General features: G+C 38.0%; 1 protein-coding gene across 2 annotated transcripts in view; it reads left to right on the forward strand.

Annotated features, from left to right (window-relative positions):
• The window catches only part of LOC117433471 (rho GTPase-activating protein 12-like), a 109,202-nt gene that overhangs the window by 5,259 nt on the left and 81,285 nt on the right, over positions 1 to 22,658 (forward strand). Inside the window, exon 2 of one of the 2 annotated variants that reach the window (XM_034055760.3) lies at positions 716 to 1,648. In XM_034055760.3, coding sequence (XP_033911651.3) covers positions 776 to 1,648 — 873 coding nt within the window. In that variant the 5' untranslated portion in view covers positions 716 to 775. Of the gene's footprint in view, positions 1 to 715; positions 1,649 to 14,636; positions 14,802 to 22,658 lie in introns of those variants that run through there. The other variant, XM_034055762.3, reaches the window with a different exon arrangement.

A 22,658-nucleotide genomic window follows, 5' to 3' on the forward strand; every position in this document is an offset into this window, starting at 1 on the left:
TCCTGCAGTGATTTAGAGGACAGATATCAAAACCCAGTGCACTGGAGCAGCCATTTTGAAAAGAGCTTTGAAACAGATTTAAAGTTATAAGTGTAAAAAGTTGTCAGGATGTTTTTTAAACAGTTGTAGCAGCACGTGGGGATGTATAACGCTATATTTCCTGGAACCCTGCAACTTACTCTTTAAGTCTTTTGTATAATCACACAAATTGTCTCATGGGCTTATACTTGGGTACACACAGTTTTCTGTGGAAATGCTTTTACTCTCTCCCTTATGAAGAGAGTATGGGATTATTAGTTAAAAACTTGAAATACATTATTAAGGTCTATTTAATGGTTTGAGTAGCGGTTAGTTTGTACAAATATTGTATCTAAGCTATACAGTAATGAAGAAATTCTGAGCAACCTTTAAACAGGTTTGATAAGAAAAAAATACATTGAGAAGCATGTAGTGCCATCTGCTGGTGCAAAGAGTATTGATAACCAAGCAGTGCATATTATGCAATTTAGTCAAAGTAAACCCCAACTGTTTTGGAAGGGAACAAGCTACTTGTAAGAGGTTTTTGCATACTACTGACACACATTTCCCTATTCTTATTAGTATAACAACTGTCTTATTAGTATATATATGCTTAATACAATCCCAACATGGCTAGATTGAGAATGAATTTATTTTCATTATATCTTGATTGAGTTACAGTTTCTTTTGTTTCCAGTTCCAAGCCGACATCTCTGCAAACCATCTCCTGAGAAGTGCCGTAGCCTCTTTGGGAGAGATGGAGAAGGGTTTGCAATCCACCACGGAGTATGTGCTGGTGGAATACGAGTTTGAATACGCTTCGAGGGACGGCAGCCTGATAACAATCAAACCCAATGAACGGTACATCCTTCTGTCGAGAACAAACGACAACTGGTGGCACGTTAGAAAAGATGAAAACACCAAAGCCTTTTACATCCCGGCCAAGTACGTGAAAGAGCTACCATCCAAAATACCATCTGTGTTGGATTTCCACCCCGCCAATGTCGACAGCAAGAAAGATCCCTCCTTCGATTTGATGAGTGACAAGCCAACTGACGCAAGAGTCCAGTTGCGTTCTAACTTAAACTATAAGAAAAATGAGTACCGTTTATCCACGTTTGGTGTCCCAATGGAAATACATGATTCCGTTTATAAACCTACAGCATCTGAATCTTTGATTGCCATAAAACCTACTTCAGCAGAACTCAACACATCTCCACCATGCACCACAAATACTTCACTTCAAGCAGTCAACCAGAAAAATGTGAAAATATACAGCCTGGAGCCTGGTTTCTTGTTAGGTCCCAAAGGATCTGTGGATGAATGGCCTTCACATAATTTAAAAGTAAGAGCAGGATACACTGTGGGACTTAATACAGCACCATGCTTAAGCCCATCTGATCCAGTTCGACCACAGTCCACGAGGGACAATTTAAGTGGAACGCATAAGTCTGTAGATAACATGCACAAACAAAACCAACCACCCCCAGTTATATCTAGACCTGGAAGACAGCGTGCAAGCTCTGAAAGGACATATGATGAGATTGAAAATGTGTATGAGTCTATTCCAGACATACTGGAACCAAAATATACCTCACCAGCAAAGGGAACAGCAACCACTACACCAAAGGTATTGTATAGCTGTGTCATATTTAAAGGGTTAGCTACTGGTGATGACTGTATAGCCCTGGGAAATTAAATATGTTTTTTTAAATCTTGGATTGCTTGAGTTTATATTTGGATTAAGACTCCACCTATTGGCAGATAGGTCTTTCTCATAGAGATTTTCACAGCTGCCTATAATGCTTTACACGTAGAGATGCCACCTTAATATAGAACAAGAAAAAAAATATATTGTGGCAAACCTCTTTTTTTCTGATCCATGTGACCAATCATCTTCATTCAATTGTGCATTACTTCCCATAGGGTACTACTATACAGCAAAGTTCCACAGGTTTTTGTGCAATGGTGTTATCTAAACTTTCTAAGTAGTTATAAGGTAGCTTTTCATTTGACTTTCAGGAGAGGTCAGAGGTCACATGCAATGACATTTTTTTATAGAGCATATACAGTATGGGTTCCTATATGTGTTCTTCAGTAACTATGACCCTATCTGCATTCTCTAAGGAGTTATTATTCAATTTTACATTTGACCTTTAGGAGAGGTCAGAGTTCATGAGTAATGACATTTTTTATACACCATATATGGGTTCCTACATGTGTTCAATAGTAACCATAACGCTATCTGCACTCTCTAAGGAGTTATTATTAAATTTTACATTTGACCTTAGAGAGGTCAAATGTTGATGATGTCATCCAATGTGGCCGTCATGTTTTTTACCATAGCAACTTGCATTGAACAAGCGTAAAAGCCAACCATACTTAGATCATGTATATCAATTTTCATTTCAACCGAATAAGCGCTTTCCGAGAAGAATTTTATTTTTATTTTTTTCTGATGATTTTACATTTCTATTTTATTTTTATGACGTTATACCACAAAACCAATCAGCTTCTTATGAACAACAGTGAATGCTGGACTATCCCTAAACATGTATAGCAAGTTTCAGAATCTGCAATAAATTGTTTTCGATACGTAGACGTTTTAACAATCTCTGCAAAATCCAATATGGCTACCAAACCATGTGACCTACGACATTTGTTTTTGTTTCTGGTACATTGTCCCATGGGCATCTACCAACCTGCCAATTTTCGTGAGTTTTTGAGCAAAATAAATAAATAAATACATACATACATACATTAATAATAATAATAATAATAATAATAATAATAATAATAATCCTAACAAAAACATTTGGCTAGGAAGCCTAATAATCCCAGCAGTAACAATAGGCTTCACAGCTTAATGGGCCTGGAAACCTAATAAGAATATGGAAATCCAATAAGATATTTCCATAGATGTTATCACGAGACGGAGTATTTTTTTTTTAAATCTGTGATTCAGTGCTTCGCTAAGCCAAAGTTAACCATTTTCATTTGTTTATTTATTTATTTATTTATTTTTGCTAGTGGCTGAAGTGATCAAAACACCTTTTCTAGTAAGATGCAAGGTTATTGGCTGAAGCAGTTTTGCTTGAGACTGGATTCTCATTGGTTGCAATTTTAGTACTTGCTCCAATTGGCTAGAAACAGTTATGCCTTTTTAACACAGTGCAAGATTGACAGCTGGCAAGTCACCTTTCAATTAATTAATTCCCAGGTCAATCATGGAACAATCAATTCACCCAGAAGCTCGTCAAGACTTTTGTATGGATGAATTGACAAATTAATTTATGAATTGCTGCAGGAATTGATGGATGAATTGCCAAATGGATTTCTGAATTGATGAATCGACAAATTCATGTATGAATTGATCGACAAATTGATTGAATAGTTTTGGCACAAATGACTCTCCTTACTTATAAACAAAATTAAATACCCTTACATGTATTATAACGCCAAAATGCAAAATACAGTGGTTTGAAATTATTTTACTGTGTTGTGAGATGCATTTAAACGTTTGTTTTGACTTAAGGTCTTGAGACATAGTATATGGTGCAGTACAGTATTTAAATTAATTGCCCTAAAATCTTATTTTTCATGTCACCGACAAACGTTTAAACTCATTAAATACTGTAAATGTACTGAAAAAAATGTGTAATATGCCATTTCCACAGATGAGTTGCATTACATGTTAACTTGTTACATAAAACTGTAATTATGGAGTAACAAGGCTATATTCAGAATCCAAATAGTTGCTGTGTGTTGAACTCCACGTGCCACTGTCAGAGAAGGACCAACAGCTGAATTTAAAAAACTTTTAAGTAAAATCTCCATTTTGCAGTATGCTGTTTGATTATTTATTTTGTTCTGCTGTGTTGCGCAGTCACTCACGAAGTAGTAATTTGTACTCAATTAAAATACATATTTATTGTAGGCTACGGTTGCTCGAGTGAGATCTTTATTTGTAACCCTGGTTTATTCCGTGTTTTGCACACCTGTTGAAACTAGTCTTAAATTTGTTTTATTTTAATTGAGAGCTGTCACTTAGGCCTCTGTGAGTATATATTTTAGTTTTAATGAAAGTGGTTTGACAGTTGACTTCTATTGATGTCTGATAAGTCATTCTGCATCTATGCTGAATATTTTTTGTTTTATGAGTGACTTCGGACGAAGTTACATTGACACAGACGCTGTGTCAGTACATAAACACCTGTACTCATTGACACAGGTGCTGTATCAGTACATAAACGCCTGTACTCATTGACACAGGTGCTGTGTTACCACATAAACACCTGTACTCATTGACACAGGTGCTGTATCAGTACATAAACACCTGTACTCATTGACACAGGTGCTGTATCAGTACATAAACGCCTGTACTCATTGACACAGGTGCTGTGTTACCACATAAACACCTGTACTCATTGACACAGGTGCTGTATCAGTACATAAACGCCACTACTCATTGACACAGGTGCTGTGTTACCATATAAACGCCTGTACTCATTGACACAGGTACTGTGTTACCATATAAACACCTGTACTAATTGACACAGGTGCTGTATCAGTACATAAACACCTGTACTCATTGACACAGGCGCTGTGTTACCATATAATGGTAGATGCTGTGTCAATGCGTACAGGTATTTATATGGTAACATATAAATACCTGTACGTATATGGTACAGGTAAATACTCGGCACTTTCAGAATTCAAATTATGAAAGGTATCTGTGGCTTACAGGTAGCTGCCACTTAAAAAAAGGGCAGGGGGGGTGCGATGACTCTGCTACCCCAGTCCATTTTATCATAGCACACCACTGATAAACGCCTTGTCGTCAGGTGCAAGTGGTGTGGTGCAACAAAGTGATTGTCCAAACGGTACATCTCCCAGAAAATAATCTGTGTTTATTTTAACACAGCCCCTCTACCAGCAATGGTATTGGGGGGTACACGGCGGGCTTGCAATAATCCAATGGATTTGGTCGGTCCCACGAAGTGAGTGAACAGAAGAAAAATCTACATCAAATCAATATTTGGTGTGACCACCCTTTGCCTTCAAAACAGCATCAATTCTTCTAGGTACACTTGCACACAGTTTTTGAAGGAACTCGGCAGGTAGGTTGGCCCAAACATCTTGGAGAACTAACCACAGTTCTTCTGTGGATTTAGGCAGCCTCAGTTGCTTCTCTCTCTTCATGTAATCCCAGACAGACTCGATGATGTTGAGATCAGGGCTCTGTGGGGGCCATACAATCACTTCCAGTACTCCTTGTTCTTCTTTACGCTGAAGATAGTTCTTAATGACTTTCGCTGTATGTTTGGGGTCGTTGTCATGCTGCAGAATAAATTTGGGGCCAATCAGATGCCTCCCTGATGGTACTGCATGATGGATAAGTATCTGCCTGTACTTCTCAGCATTGAGGAGACCATTAATTCTGACCAAATCCCCAACTCCATTTGCAGAAATGCAGCCCCAAACTTGCAAGGAACCTCCACCATGCTTCACTGTTGCCTGCAGACACTCATTCGTGTACCGCTCTCCAGCCCTTTGGCGAACAAACTGCTTTCTGCTACAGCCACATATTTCAAATTTTGACTCATCAGTCCAGAGCACCTGCTGCCATTTTTCTGCACCCCAGTTCCTGTGTTTTCGTGCATAGTTGAGTCGCTTGGCCTTGTTTCTACGTCGGAGGTATGGCTTTTTGGCCGCAAGTCTTCCATGAAGGCCACTTCTGACCAGACTTCTCCGGACAGTAGATGGGTGTACCAGGGTCCCACTGTTTTCTGCCAATTCCGAGCTGATGGCACTGCTGGACATCTTCCGATTGCAAAGGGAAAAAGCATGATGTGTCTTTCATCTGCTGCAGTAAATTTCCTTGGCCGACCACTGCGTCTACGGTCCTCAACGTTGCCCGTTTCTTTGTGCTTCTTCAAAAGAGCTTGGACAGCACATCTGGAAACCCCTGTCTGCCTTGAAATTTCTGCCTGGGAGAGACCTTGCTGATGCAGTATAACTACCTTGTGTCTTGTTGCTGTGCTCAGTCTTGCCATGGTGTATGACTTTTGACAGTAAACTGTCTTCAGCAGCCTCACCTTGTTAGCTGAGTTTGGCTGTTCCTCACCCAGTTTTATTCCTCCTACACAGCTGTTTCTGTTTCAGTTAATGACTGTGTTTCAACCTACATATTGAATTGATGATCATTAGCACCTGTTTGGTATAATTGTTTAATCATACACCTGACTATATGCCTACAAAATCCCTGACTTTGTGCAAGTGTACCTAGAAGAATTGATGCTGTTTTGAAGGCAAAGGGTGGTCACACCAAATATGGATTTGATTTAGATTTTTCTTCTGTTCACTCACTTTGCATTTAGTTAATTGATAAATATAATCTATTAACATGTCTATTTTTGAAAGCATTCTTACTTTACAGCATTTTTTCACACCTGCCTAAAACTTTTGCACAGTACTGTATGTTTGATGTTTTCAATATATTTTTCAAGATATTGAAACTATAATCTTATATTGTAGTATTGTTGTTGTCTATGTAGGTTTAACTGAATCTAAATATGCCCTACACATGCTTGAACTACTGTAGAGTAGCAGGCGCAGGGCTTCTCCCTATTTCCTTATTTTGGTTTGGCAGTGTTAATCAGCACTTATGTTTGAACAGCAACTAATAATAACGGGGTTGCAGTCCCAAATAATAAACAGCATATCCGTCTCCACAATGTACTAACACGGTCACTAGTCCTGGGTGCGTGCAGTAGTGCTCATCGTGGGTGATACAAGTTTATCATGACAATAGTGCAGTGTTGTTCCGGGTTTTGTGCTGGCCCTTGGCAACAGCTCCGGAACATGTTTAGCCGTCTACTAATAATAATAATAAGTAGTGACAAAAACAAACAAACAGGTTCTCTCACAGGTCCTTCCGGGTTCTATTCGTAAACCAAAGTGAAGGAACAGATTGCGTCTCTCTGTCCCTTTTTATGCCGTCACCCCTTGGTAAATGAGTGCAGCCATCCCTGTAATCCTCGACTGCCACATCGTTTCCCTTCCGGGTCGATGAGTTAATACACCAGAGTTCTGTCCCCTTTCTGGCTGGACAACTAGGGTGAACTTAAGGATGTGGGAAACCTACAGCACAGTACCAAACTTACTTCATTTGTCTTATTCTTTCCAAATGGTCTTTGGACTATGGGAATTTTCCCCTCCTGCCTGCAATCTGAACATGTTGGAAGCACAGCTGTTTATGCCTTGCGCAACTCAGAATCGATCTGTGAGTTTTCTATGCCACAATATGTACATAAGTCCTCCCTGCCAAGTTCAGCAACATAGTAAGGAATTTCTATTGGCATAACACACTGAAGGTTTGGTCTGCATGCAATACCTCTTCTGACTGAAACAGATGTAGAAGGTGGAAATAGAAATTAACCACATGTGTATTCATATTCATTTAAAGCCACAGCCAATAGCACTTCATGTCTCTCACTGAGCTTAATCTTTTGAATATGCAAGGGCTCTTGCATTCTGTGCTGTAAAAGCCATAGTAGGTTGTACATCAAGCTGTGAATATTGCTCGTGGACAGTCATTTCAGTGTCTGTGTGCTTGCTTATAGTTGGGAAACTATGTTGCTGGACTCTGGAGCTTGTGGTTGGGGTATTATCTTGCTGGACAATGGTGCACGTAGTCATCTGTTTTGAAGGGGGAAAAAAATCAAAATTAATAAAAACCTACTTGTACAGCAACTGATTATGAATAATTTAAAAATTATTTCGTTTTAATTGAGAAATTATGTTCTTCACAAACATTGATACAAAGCATGCATTTTCAGTCAAGTATATTTGAATCATGTCAATTTTTGTTTCTTTATTTACTGAATTGCCAAGTGATCTGTATAAAGATTTAACAATTGTCCAACTAAACTACCTATCAACTAGCATTTACATTTTACAGTTACGTGTTCATGAAACAGAGTATTTTGATTGCATTACCTGTATCTGTCTGGGTACTGGTGCTTGTAGAAGCTTTTCCCTCAACCCGTGAAGTGCTGCATGGCTGTGCAGCTCGATTTGTACCAGCAGAACTGGACCATGGAGGCTTCTTCGACTTTAGGGATGGCTGATTCATTTCTGAAGTTTCCTCATTCTTTACAACATCATAGGCCTTGTAATGCTCTCCACTTTTATCTTGCATTGGATCAGGTAGCCATGTCAGTTCTTCTCTTGGCAACTTTGAGGGCTGGCAACAGCTTTCGACTGTGTACTGTTTAATTTGGAAAGAGTACAGTGTCTCTCGGCAGTGCTTCTCTTTCTACTCATTGTGCAACTGGATTTTGTTTGTGTGTAGTTTTTTAATCTTTGATAGATTGAGCTCAGGGAACACCTCTCGAAGGTGTTGTTGCATTATTTCAATGTCAGCTTCTGTCGCTGGATCCATAGCAGAAAAAGGCTCAGGCTTTAGTTTAAGTCACAGAAATCTATTTCTCAGCATAGCCTGGACAGGCTCTACAGATTCGCTCCACTTTTTTTTGAAGATGTGGGTGTTTTGCTGCCATAGTCCATATATCAGCCATGCTCTTGCATTTCTTCATCAGCCTTTCAGTGTCTTCATCAAGCATTTCTCTCGCAGTTGCACAGTTCTCTGTAGCTTTGCCCAGGTGCACAGCGAGCAGCAATCAACATATCAAGATCCAATTCTTTGAAGAGACAGATGTTTGCACACTTTACAGATTCTAGAGTATTCATATCTGTCACTTGGACGTCCTGGGTTCATGTGCCTCATGTCTGCTATGAGACCCTGCTCACCAAGGAAAATAAGACGTAGTCTCTGCTGCATGTCAGGATGAGTAGCTGTTGCCGAATCAAGGGCCAGGTCTAAATATATAAAATCTACAACAGCAGGCTGAATGCTGGCTATGCTACTTAATTTCTTTTTTAATGCATTTTTTTTGTGCCCTTGGGTGATACTCTTTGAGTTGAGGCTTCACTTTTTGGACCATTCTTGCTGCTTGTGTAAGAATTTCAGGCTCAGTACGATTGAGTGGGACTTGAGTGATGCAGACTGTTGTTAAAAGTGAACCATGTGGACAAAATCGGATCATGTCTATTGGCACTGATAACTGAAGCTCTGCAAAAAAGCGGAATCTCTGTGTATTGTTTTCAAAAGGAGTATCATACTACTGGGTTGTAGACACCAGCAGCTTTGCTATCTTTGTCAAGAAGCAAATATTTCCTTTTCAATAGGAAAGGTATGCTTTTTCAGTGTTCAGTTGTGCTGGCATGCTGATTAGTAGTGCGGACAGGGTAGCCTTGGCTTTTGAGCAAGATTCTGTTTCAGCTTGCTTTCCCAGATGATTCTTATATGCTGAGAGACAAATGGCAAGATTCTGAATCTCTGTTGTACAGACGTGCTCAAATTTGTTGGTACCCCTCCACAAAAAATGAAGAATGCACAATTTTCTCTTAAATAACTTGAAACTGACAAAAGTAATTGGCATCCACTATTGTTTATTCCATATTTAATAGAAATCAGACTTTGCTTTTGATTTTTTATTCAACATAATATTGTAAATAAGAAAACAAATGAAAATGGCATGGACAAAAATGATGGGACCGCTAACCTAATATTTTGTTGCACAACCTTTAGAGGCAATCACTCCAATCAAACTTTTTCTGTAGCTCTCAATGAGACTTCTGCACCTGATAACAGGTAGTTTGGCCCACTCTTCCTGAGCAAACTGCTTCAGCTGCTCAGGTTTGATGGATGCCTTCTCCAGACTGCAAGTTTCAGCTCTTTCCATAGATGTTCGATAGGATTCAGATCAGGACTCATAGAAGGCCACTTCAGAATAGTCCAATGTTTTGTTCTTATCCATTCTTGGGTGCTTTTAGCTGTGTGTTTTGGGTCATTATCCTGTTGGAGGACCCATGACCTGCGACTGAGACAGAGCTTTCTGACACTGGGCAGTACGTTTCACTCCAGAATGCCTTGATAGTCTTGAGATTTCATTGTGCCCTGCACAGATTCAAGGCACCCTGTGCCAAGCACAGCAAAGCAACCCCAAAACATAACCGAGCCTCCTCCATGTTTCACTGTAGGTATGGTGTTCTTTTCTTTGAAAGCTTCATTTTTTCGTCTGTGAACATAGAGCTGATGTGACTTGCCAAAAAGCTCCAGTTTTGACTCATCTGTCCAAAGGACATTCTCCCAGAAGGATTGTGGCTTGTCAATATGCATTTTAGCAAATTCCAGTCTGGCTTTTTTATGTTTTTCTGTCAAAAGTGGAGTCCTCCTGGGTCGTCTTCCATGGAGCCCACTTTCGCTCAAAAAGCAACGGATGGTGCGATCAGAGACTGACGTACCTTCACCTTGGAGTTCAGCTTGTATCTCTTTGGCAGTTATCCTTGGTTCTTTTTCTACCATTCGCACTATCCTTCTGTTCAATCTGGGGTCGATTTTCCTCTTGCGGCCGCGCCCAGGGAGGTTGGCTACAGTTCCATGGACCTTAAACTTCTTAATAATATTTGCAACTGTTGTCACAGGAACATCAAGCTGCTTGGAGATGGTCTTATAGCCTTTACCTTTACCATGTTTGTCTATTATTTCCGTTCTGATCTCCTCAGACAACTCTCTCCTTTGCTTTCTCTGGTCTCTGGTATGTTCAGTGTGGTGCACACAATGATACCAAACAGCACAGTGACTACTTTTCTCCATTTAAATAGGCTGAATGACTGATTACAAGATTGGAGACATGTGTGATACTAATTAAAGAAACTAATTAGTTTGAAATATCACTATAATCCAATTATTTATTATCTTTTCTAAGGGGTACCAACAAATGTGTCCAGGCCATTTTAGAATATCTTTGTAGAATAAGCAATAATTCATCTCTTTTCACAGCTTCTTTGCTTTATTCCATGACATACCAAAGGCATGCAAATATACATGATAATATAGCTTTTAATTTCATCACTTTTCAGGAGGAATGAAGCATTATTTCAATGAGCTGTAAGGGTACCAACAAATTTGAGCACGTCTGTAGCTGTTTTCCAAGATGGTGAGGTGTTGATGTGCAGTTTCATCAGCAAACTGTATAATGCCTGGGCATGTGAATCCAAGTCTTTACTTAACAGTGTTTCTTTTCTTTTAATGTCATTGTAGCCAGTGTACTGACTAAATGTGGGAGGAAAAGGCGGCAATACATTCTTATTTCTTAAGGCCGCATCACTGATGGTAGTCTGCTGGTTTGTGATATACCACAAGGCATTGCATAACACCTGAAATAACACAAATATTATGCATTTTATAATTTGTGGCTGTCATAAAACATTACTGAGGCAATGTAAGATTTACTTGATTTTTACAGGTTTGGCTTTTAATTTTAGCAAACCAAAACATCCTTTTGTTGATAAAGAATAGTTTTGTTTGTTTGTTTTCAATTTCCAAACATTCAAATCTTTTGTTTTAATAAATATAAAGTACTTTGTACTATAATATGTTTGATTCAATGGAACCTTAAATTAAATGTATTTTAATTAAATGAATCACATTTTCATACATGTATAAGGAAGGACATATTGAATCCTGTTACTTTCAACTTTAGAGTTTGCAATTTTTAAGAAATGATTCAACACACCAGTACCTGAACAAAATAGGATCCATCAGTCTGTGCTATGCTTTTGGGAAAATCCAGACCACTTGTTGTAACTTGATTAACTGTTGCTGTACTGTACTATGAAGAAGCACATTCTATATTGACTATTGCTAATAGACCCAAAATTTCAATCTCAGCCTTGTGGAATAAGCTATTACAAAAAAAAAACATTTCAAGAATAATTTCTTGAAAAGTGAAAATGTAAACTAAATGAGTGACTTAATGAAAAATATACTGATTTAATGTACTACAGAGTGAAAGTGCTGCTTTATTTCTGTAGCCAGACATGTACAAAAGCAGTTAATAGCAGTTAAATGGACATTAATACATATATAATAATTAATTGTTATGGAAATAAATTCCTACCTGGTTGACTTTTTTCATGGAACCTCTCTTCCTTTTGCCATCAGTAGTTGAAAGGCATCAACTGATTTCTTCCTCGTATCAGCTGCTGCCATGTTTTCGCTGTTCAAGTATTACTTTCTCACACAAGTAAACTTAAGAGTTTTAATTTAGGAAAACTATTGATTACATCGCCTAGCGTTAGTGAGGGATCTGTTGAGAAGGCCTTATCGAAGTTGTTCAGCTCATCCGAACATTCTGCGATCGTGTCATGTTCAATATTATTAGGCAATCCGTGGTGTTTTTCAAATATTGTATTGAACGATATGTTGTGGGAAACAGTTATTATAATACGTTTTTCTGCGATGTGATCAAATTTTTCAAGTAGTATTGCGAAACAACAACACGCAACAATCATGCTGCTCAGACACCAACATTTTTATGTGCCAAGAATGCATGAGGGTGCCAGTGAGGGAGCGAGTGCTTGTTAGTGTGTGTTTGTGCACGCGACTGTCTGTGTCTGTGGCACTATATAGAACCTTGAAGTCAGTCTTTACAGTATTGTGTTTGATAACTGTAAATGTGAACTTTATATTCTGAGGGAGTTGTAAATGAAGCGTACAAAGCTGGCTCCAAACCCATTCCCTGGAGACTACTGCAAACTGCTAAAATATAACATGAGCCACCCACTGCTCCTGGGATTCAGAATCAATCAACAATCGTTTGTGTAATTATAACATGATTTTACCATAACTGAGAAACTGCTTTAAGTTGACCATCATTCTGGCTGTTGCATGCTGCAATATTTCAGAAGATCTTCAAATGTTTTGGGGAAACTTTTGAACCAACTGTTCTTTTAAAGAGCACATGCTTTTGTATTAACTTCATCACAAGTCAGTATCCCCAGACTCAAGTTCTGTTGACAGCTGCATAAAAGCAGTTTTTGATCAGGTGGGTTTCTGTGCTTTGCATTTCACAATAACAGGAACACCTAGTTTCTGGCAGCTCAGAAGAGGAAGACAATGGCAATATTCATTTTGTGGTTTTGTCATTGTTCAGAGAAAAGGGAGAACTTCCTCTTAGGCGTAGAAGGAGGTCACGCTGTCAGTCAGAGGGTGTGAAAACTCTGTACGAAGCCAGGGAATGGAAACTCTAGTCATCAATGGAAGAGCTCTCCACATGAGCATCATTAACATGATTCACTAAGTAGTGATACTGAACTTCCAATGACAACGGATTTGTTATCATATTCACACAAGCTAGTTCCAGTGTAGGAGCTCCATATAGATGAAAACATTTTGTAGCATTGTGGCAAAGTGCCCACCCCTTTATATTTATTTAGTTATGTATGTTTTGTATTATTATTATTATTATTATTATTATTATTATTATTATTATTATTATTATTATTATTTCTTCTTCATCTTCTTCTTCTTCTTCTTCTTCTTATTTATTATTATTATTATTATTATTATTTCTTCTTCATCTTCTTCTTCTTCTTCTTATTTATTATTATTATTATTATTATTATTATTATTATATTGTTTAAATGTATGCAGGCGGATGAAAACCGTCTGCTGTTTTATATTGTGTTGACTTAGCAGGGAGTGGGTTAACTCCCTCTCCCTGCTTTCACGTGTGGAATGCAGGTAGTCAGGAGATAGATGATCACCAACTGTCTCATTAGCTCCTGACTTCCTGCTATATAAGATCTCAGCTTCAGAGTGTGGGGAGAGAACAAATTATTTCCAAACAAATACATTGCATCACACAATTTAGGTCTTTTCAAATAAACTTGTTCAGTTTTTATACACAAAACAGTATTGTACATGGCTGCAACCTTGAATACAGGATTACATATTTTGAATTTCTGGCTCCAAATCTAGGGCTGTACCAAGTTAACTAAAGGAACAGATACTAAGACAGGTAGCCTCAACTTGTATAAATCACATATCTTTTAGGCAAATGTAAAGAATGTATTGTTATTATAATACATTGCAACTATCCATTTTGGGTTTGGCATGAGTTATGGCTTCTAATTGAGTGCTAATGAAAGTTATATCTTTGCAAGTAGTTGTCCTAATTTTGTTATTCAACTAAATTGTTAGTATTAGGACAGATACTGTCAACTTTTCCCAGGGCGTACATTGATCTATTTGTTGCAATTGTTGCATTGAGTAATAAATATTGTAAATAAGTATTGCAAAGAAATATTTAGTTTTACAATTGATTTGAATGGCATAAATGCTTCACTTCATCCACTACTTATTTATCATAAACTGCAATATAGTGACAAGTTTATTTTGTAAATTAATTTAAACACTAAAGTAACACATCATAAGTAGTTCTATGTATTCATTAGAACATCAACTGATAGTTACAATACATTATTGAAACTGGCAGAATATATTTTTGTTTCATATTATTTACAATACGTTCTAATAGCCTTACTTCAAAAGGTTGGTTTCCATGCAAACACTTCCTCTCTGAAACTGCCAGGAAGTGGTTGAAATGCCATGAGACACCCCCTCGTCAACAAGTGCTCTTTTCTTGTTTATCAGTCGGTCTGCGCTCTGATTGGTTCAAACGCAGCACATCAGCTTTATGTATTTTGTTTCTGTTCCTCCGTGTCTTAATCGATGTGACTTATTATGGTGTGTAGCAATATTTCCCCAATAAGATGTATCTTTGTTCGTTGGATATACCATGCTTGATATGATCACAATGGCTCATAGGGGCTTTAAGAAACAAAGCACGTTTCTGCCCACCTCGTCTAAGGTAGGAACCATACTGTGTTGTGTGTCATTTGGATTTTTACATTGCAACTTTGATGTGGTCAATACTTTGGTCTTCTTTCTGGTTTAGCAGTTTAAGCTTTAGTTCTGTTGAAACAATATTTTTAAGTAAGACGTTTTCTAAAAGAAGAAACTACTTTGTTTCTATTTAATTGTCCCTGGCAATGGGGGATCTATTATTATTATTATTTGTTTATTTAGCAGACACCTTTATCCAAGGTGACTTACAGAGACTAGGGTGTGTGAACTATGCATCAGCTGCAGAGTCACTTACAATTACAAAAGACGGAGCACAAGGAGGTTAAGTGACTTGCTCAGGATCACACAATGAGTAAGTGGCTGAGGTGGGATTTGAACCGGGGACCTTCTGGTTACAAGCCCTTTAACCACTGGACCACACAGGTGGTCCAGTGGTTAAAGGGCTAGTTAATCTAGTCAATGCACCCATAGGTATGTACATAAGAGTTTTACTGCACATATATCTAATGAACTGCTTATCCAATTGTGATGAAACCTGTTGAGGACATTCTTCAGCACAAGTTATTAATCATTTTTGAATCTCGGGGTATATGGAGGCATCTGTCCATCCATTTGTATGTTTAGAAGCTTATGCAAAGAAACTTGCAACTGTAAAGTAAGCACATTCTTTAGCATTAAGAGACAAATCTGGGATTTGCAATGGATTATCTAATTTTGAATTTGCAGTTTTATATGAGGGATTTATTTCACTATATGTCCCTGTTTTTTATTAGTGTAGTTTTTCTGTGCACGTGATTTACATTTCAAAGATTAATGAATCGAACATGTTAGAAAAGTGAATTAGTTGTCAGTAATAAATGTGATAGTAGGCTTTGTTGTGCATATAGACTTACCATTCTCGAAACTGAGAGTATGGCTACCCTCAAGGATTTTTTTGCTTGAAACAGATATAATATTAGGTATTATTTACGGCTACAATAACACCCCGGCCTATAACTAAGAAAGGATGTAGCAGCTGATAAAAGTAACTGCGAGTTAGATGTTATCGGAAGTCTGAAAAAACAACAATGTATTGTGTTACGATAAGGTACAGTTCTTGTATAGGTTGTTGATGGTGATGGATTTGACTTACAAATAAGACAGTGGTTCAGTCATCTTGGAATTAATAAATGCAACACAAGAATGTATTCCATTTATTTATTTTATCGCTGTTCAATTATTCTGAAATTAATGGGTGTCTGTTGAAAAGTTTATAATTATTAAATGACGCAAGCAAACTCCTACACTACTTGGTTTGATTAAAATGAGTAGTAGCCAACTTCACGAAAGTAAAAATAAGCTTCTGTTATTTTGAAATACCATTGCTTCAGATTTATTACCACTGCTTAATAACATTAATAACATTTCATTTAGGTATTGTGTTGAACTTAAACCTGTCCATGGCCCTGCAGCAGCATTAACCTGCTAACTTCCCTTGTTTCAATAAATATATAACAATCTGGTTCTCTCTTGCATTTTTTCAATGGGTAGAATGTAATTATAGAGAATAAAAACAAACTAAACCAAAAACTACCTAGCTTATATTTAATTAATCATTTTTTGTAATCACCACAAACTGCCCAGAGGCTTCTGTTGCAGTCACACTACTGCTAGCATTAGATAATAATACAGTGCGGACTGTGGGTCAAACCAATATACGTATAGGGTGCGGTTTATTGTGTGTTTTTTTTTTTTTTTAAATCCGTGTCAGCCTTCTGGCGTCCTCTGAATGCCTTTCCATTTTTTATTTCATTTTAAACCGTTGTAAAGGTATACCATAACAAAGCGTAGAAAAATAGTGGTTGTAATAGTTTAAAAAAGAGGACATGGACAACATGCCCCACATGTCGACCTGTTCCTATCCAGTTTTAAATAACTTTAGCATAACAGAGGCAGAAGTGTTAAAGGGACTAGGAGCTCTTAAAATAAACAAATCCCCTGGGCCGGATGAGATCCTCCCAATAGTACTCAAAGAAATGAAAGAAGTTATTTACAAACCGCTAACCAAGATCATGCAACAGTCTCTTGACACAGGGGTTGTACCAACAGACTGGAAAATAGCAAACGTAATACCGATCCACAAAAAGGGAGACAAAACCGAACCAGGTATCTACAGACCAATAAGCCTGACTTCTATTATATGTAAACTTATGGAAACTATCATGAGATCTAAAATGGAAAATTACCTATTATGTAACAATATCCTGGGAGACAGCCAGCATGGTTTTAGGAAAGGGAGATCGTGTCTAACTAACCTACTTGACTTTTTTGAGGATGCAACATTGAAAATGGATAATTGCAAAGCATACGACATGGTTTATTTAGATTTCCAGAAAGCTTTTGACAAAGTCCCGCATAAAAGATTAATTCTCAAACTGAACGCAGTAGGGATTCAAGGAAATGCATGCACATGGATTAGGGAGTGGTTAACATGTAGAAAACAACAAGTACTGATTAGAGGAGGAACCTCAAAATGGAGCGACGTAACCAGTGGTGTACCACAGGGATCAGTATTAGGTCCTCTGCTATTCCTAATCTACATTAATGATTTAGATTCTGGTATAGTAAGCAAACTTGTTAAATTTGCAGATGACACAAAAATAGGAGGAGTGGCAAACACTGTTGCAGCAGCAAAGGTCATTCAAAATGGTCTAGACAGCATTCAGAACTGGGCAGACACATGGCAAATGACATTTAATAGAGAAAAGTGTAAGATACTGTACGCAGGCAATATATTATAAATATCACATGGGAGATACTGAAATTGAAGAAGGAATCTATGAAAAAGACCTAGGAGTTTTTGTTGACTCAGAAATGTCTTCATCTAGACAATGTGGGGAAGCAAGGCCAACAAGATGCTCGGATATATTGTGAGAAGTGTTGAATTTAAATCAAGGGAAGTAATGTTAAAACTTTACAATGCATTAGTAAGACCTCACCTAGAATATTTTGTTCAGTTCTGGTGATCCCGTTACAAAAAGGATATTGCTGCTCTAGAAAGAGTGCAAAGAAGAGCAACCAGAATTATCCCGGGTTTAAAAGACATGTCGTATGCAGACAGGCTAAAAGAATTGAATCTATTCAGTCTTGAACAAAGAAGACTATGCGGTGATCTGATTCAAGCATTCAAAATCCTAAAAGGTATAGACAATGTCGACCCAGGGGACTTTTTTGACCTGAAAATAGAAACAAGGACCAGGGGTCACAAATGGAGATTAGATAAAGGGGCATTCGAACAGAAAATAGGAGGCACTTTTTTACACAGAGAATTTTGAGGGTATGGAGCCAACTCCCCAGTAATGTTGTTGAAGCTGACACCCTGGGATCCTACAAGAAGCTGCTTGATGAGATTCTGGGATCAATAAGCTACTAACAACCAAACGAGCAAGATGGGCTGAATGGCCTCCTCTCATTTGTAAACTTTCTTATGTTCTTATGTGTATACACTGAACACAAGTGTATAGTCATGTCCCCTCCCCCTCCCCGTAATCAAAGTCGAGGGACCCATGCCCCCTCTGCGCTATGGGTTAAATCTGTGTGTATCGGCCCACCAGTTGATTGTCCAATTAACCAGCAGTTAGGGAGTTAATCTTCATTCTTGGGGTTTCCATGCGGGTCAATTTACACGTGAAATGGCAATGCGCGTGCACGTTTGGGAGAATTACTTGGGTAAATTAGGTTTGTGGCCGAAAAAAATGGCCAAAGAGAGGGATAGGGTAAATCTCATTTACTCACGTAAATGACGAAACACACGGGAAAATCAGCATTTCACGTGTAAATGTTAATGAGTGTGTTTATCCTTAACTATAAATATTGCAACGGATCAGGTTAGTTGTTACTGTGAATTCCAATATGGCAGAAAGTAGTGGCTGATGGGCGATTTTATGGTTAGCAGTGGAGTAGCTCACCTTAATGCTAATGCGGGCTGTCTTTTTTATTATTGTTTTTTGCTGTGTCTTGTCTGTCATGTTGTATATATCTTGTGGGTTTACAGTTCTGTATAAAACCACTTACCACAAACTGCGTTATGCTTTTGTTATAGTATTAAAGGAGCTGTTTGAGAATACCCTTGCTGTAGAAACTACGCTAAAGTTAAACAAGAAGAGCAAGTGAGCTGCTTAACTGAATTAATTCCCGTCCTTTTTTTGATCCCAGCTATGTCCAAAGACAACGCGAGTCTGCCCTCCACGTGAATAAATATCGTTTGTGAACTGGATGTCATAAGCCAGCTCAATCACCCAAAACAGCGCAACAACATCCAAGTTGTTGATGCCCTCTCAGAACTGACCAAATAAAATTGCAAATGAACGTATTGATTGTGTTTTATTTGTTTGCATCATTAATATTTAACACAGCAGTAAATCCAACACAATTTAAAAGAAAGGAGAGCATCTCTGACAGCACGAGCCTCCTCAAATTGAAAAACAATTTGGTCAAGAGCAGTAAAGCACAATATTAACCAAGCAGGCACAGGGTATTTTGCTTTATTACAGCAGCTTAGATTCACTCGTGTACCAGTTCTCTGCGCATGGAAACCACTTTTTCACAAAATGTCACTAGTAATCTTCAAAAACAGCACGTGTACTTTACGCATAGTTAATTTACATATCAACCCCCACCTTTCCCATTCATTTGCATGACGTCGGGTGAAATAAACTGAGCGAATGGAAACCCAAAAAAGCACTTTACACAAGACATTTCTCGTGTAAATGTCTCGAGTTAAAAAAAAAAAAACTTGATTGTCTTCAGTTGTTAATCAGTAACATGAACTATAACAATGACAAAATGAATAAGCCAGTCTATAAAAGAGAGGCACTGGAATGTATCTGAAAAGTGCCATTGCACTAGCAGTAGACTGAATACCACACAAGGGTGGAACGCTATACTGAGTTCCTGGCAGCAGGCCTGGCTATTTCAGAAGTTTCCGATTAGGGTTGGTGCAATATTTAAAATATTTAAAAAAAAAGGCCTAATGCTGGTATTTTACTTGAGACAAAAAACATTACAGACGCTGTTTGTGGCTTTAAATATTTTTTATTTAGATCTGCCACCGTGAAAGAGTAAGTAGCAGGGTTCCAAAAAATATAGCGCTATAAGTCTGCACTTCTTTCAGTTATGTAATCTAATTCTACATAAGACATCTGATTTTGGACCTTCAGTAAGGTTTTAAAGGAATGTATATTGAAGATAACGTAGATTGAAAGATTATGGGGGACTTGATTGAAACACAAAAATCTTAAGGGTTATAGGAGTCTATGATAAAAGTTTACTGTGTCGAATGTGACAGACAGACACAATTAGTGCATAAGATGTCACATTTTGAATGAGGTGCCTAAAAATCAGAATAGATCAGGTTAGCATGTTTATGAGAATAACTGCAATCAGAAACGTAACACTAATTATATAGGAGGCTGTGTGGTCCAGTGGTTAAAGAAAGGGGCTTGTAACCAGGAGGTCCCCGGTTCAAATCCCACCTCAGCCACTCCCATTGTGTGACCCTGAGCAAGTCACTTAACCTCCTTCTGCAGCTGATGCATAGTTCAGACACCCTAGTCTCTGTAAGTCGCCTTGGATAAAGGTATCTGCTAAATAAACAAATAATAATAATAAGACAAAGGGTTATGGACCTTCACCCATAGAATGAGGACAAGACCTCTTTACACACAGGCTGTTCTCTATTTGTTCAGTGAGTGTGACTGGGTAGGGGGTTCAAACATGAACTTTGTCACTTTCAGTATGACACCCATTACTCTGGAGGTTGGGTTATAGCTGCTGTTCACAGTGTTTATAGAAAATACTCTGATCAATGCAGACAATTTTGCTAACCTAGTCGTTCTCAAAGCTGTGCCCACAAGAGCCTTTTGTGTCTCACTGATGGGTGTTTACAAACTGGTACATTAACCTAAACAGACCAGCAAGCTCAAAATACTAAACCTGTTCTTCCATGGACAGCGTTTCACTGTGAAGTTAATAAAGGGAAGTGCAGGAATCGCCCCTGGGGGCCAAATGCCATGAAGTTGAATTGAGGTAGTACTGAGATCCAACACTTTTTTTATATAATTATAAAATACATTTATGTTGTATTAAATGCCAAGCTCAAGTTGTGGACCTTTACAACATGTACTATGTGGACAGAGAGCAGTGTCCCATTGTATGCATAAAACAGTGTTTCCATTGCTTCCCTGACAATAATATCTGTTCAGTTCATGGAGGGAAAGCATAACTAGAAGTCTGGATTCAAAGTAGGAGGAAAATGCATGCATGCAGTATTCAAACTGCAATGCCAACCAGGTCTCTTTCCAATGTAACTAAATGCACAGACGGGTTAACTGTGGAAGAATATAGCTTACACTCACCCAGTTATTATAAAGTTGAGTAAAAATGTCAGGCACTTTAAAAGATTGCACTGTCTTCCACAATGGAGTTTAAATCCTTTGCATGCATGAGTATTTAGGCACTGTACTAGTACGACTTAAGTTGGAAATTGACCTATACAAACAGCAGTGTGGTTTATAGCATTTCTTGTATTTCCTGTGTAGGTTTGGGACAGGAAGTTGTGTTATTGCTGTGCAAGAAAAATATTAAAAATGTGACTTCTCCTCAAGAATAAAACTGTAGATGTTATATCTGTGTGTAAAAATGTTTTTTATAGAGGTACAGTGGTATCTGTCTGCTTTAGAGAACTTAAATTATTATTTATTTCTTAGCAGACGCCCTTATCCAGGGCGACTTACAATTGTTACAAGATATCACATTATTTTTACAAACAATTACATTGTTTTTTACACATTATTTTTACATACAATTACCCATTTATACAGTTGAGTTTTTACTGGAGCAATCTAGGTAAAGTACCTTGCTCAAGGGTACAGCAGCAGTGTCCCCTACCTGGGATTGAACCCACAACCCTCTGGTCAAGAGTCCAGAGCCCTGAGCCCTAACCACTACTCCACACTGCTGCAACAATGCAACAGTAGTACAGTACAGCATTATTATTATTATTAGTAGTAGTCGTAGTAGTCGTAGTAGTCGTAGTATTATTATTATGTTTGAGATTGGTTGTACCTGTCTGAAGAGATGTTTGTAAAAAGGGCTTATAAAAATACGATCTAATTAAATTCTGTATACCTCAGAGTTCATTACTTTCTAATATTTTGCATATAAACATACATACCGCATTACATAATAATGGAGATTAAATTAATCACAAAGCTTGTTTCATATACAGCAAACTAACTGCAGCCCTGGCCAGCAATTAACATCCTTAAAACGCAAGGAGAATTTAAATATTTCAGATTAATATTTTGTAGTGTTGTTGAAGCTGACACCCTGGGATCCTTCAAGTAGCTGCTTGATGAGATTCTGGGATCAATAAACTACTAACAACCAAACGAGCAAGATGGGTGTGAATGGCCTCCTCTTGTTTGTAAACTTTGTATTGTTCTTATCATCGGAAGCTGCTTTTCCCGTTAGCAATTATTGGTACTGAAAACAAGACATAGTTTGAAGATGAATATAAAAGCAGGAAATCTCATCTTTTAATTACACGTTTTTAAATCAGTACCTCCCCATTTTTAAGTGATATCTGACAGTCTAAAATGTGTTTAAAAAGGGGTAATATTTGGAAATCCCTGCTGTCAACCCAGCCACGCCAGCCACCACAGAGATATTTAATTGACTAAAGTCAGTTTAACAAACAATGGCCCAAATATTCGAAGCGATGTGCAATCCCCTCGCAAAATTTGTGCCTCGCAAAAACTAGTGCTTGCACAAAAATTGATATTTTCCAACAGGGCACAAAACAGGTGCGCGAAGTTGGAAA

This window comes from Acipenser ruthenus, chromosome 33 (assembly GCF_902713425.1).
Source record: "Acipenser ruthenus chromosome 33, fAciRut3.2 maternal haplotype, whole genome shotgun sequence".
Lineage (NCBI taxonomy): Eukaryota > Metazoa > Chordata > Actinopteri > Acipenseriformes > Acipenseridae > Acipenser > Acipenser ruthenus.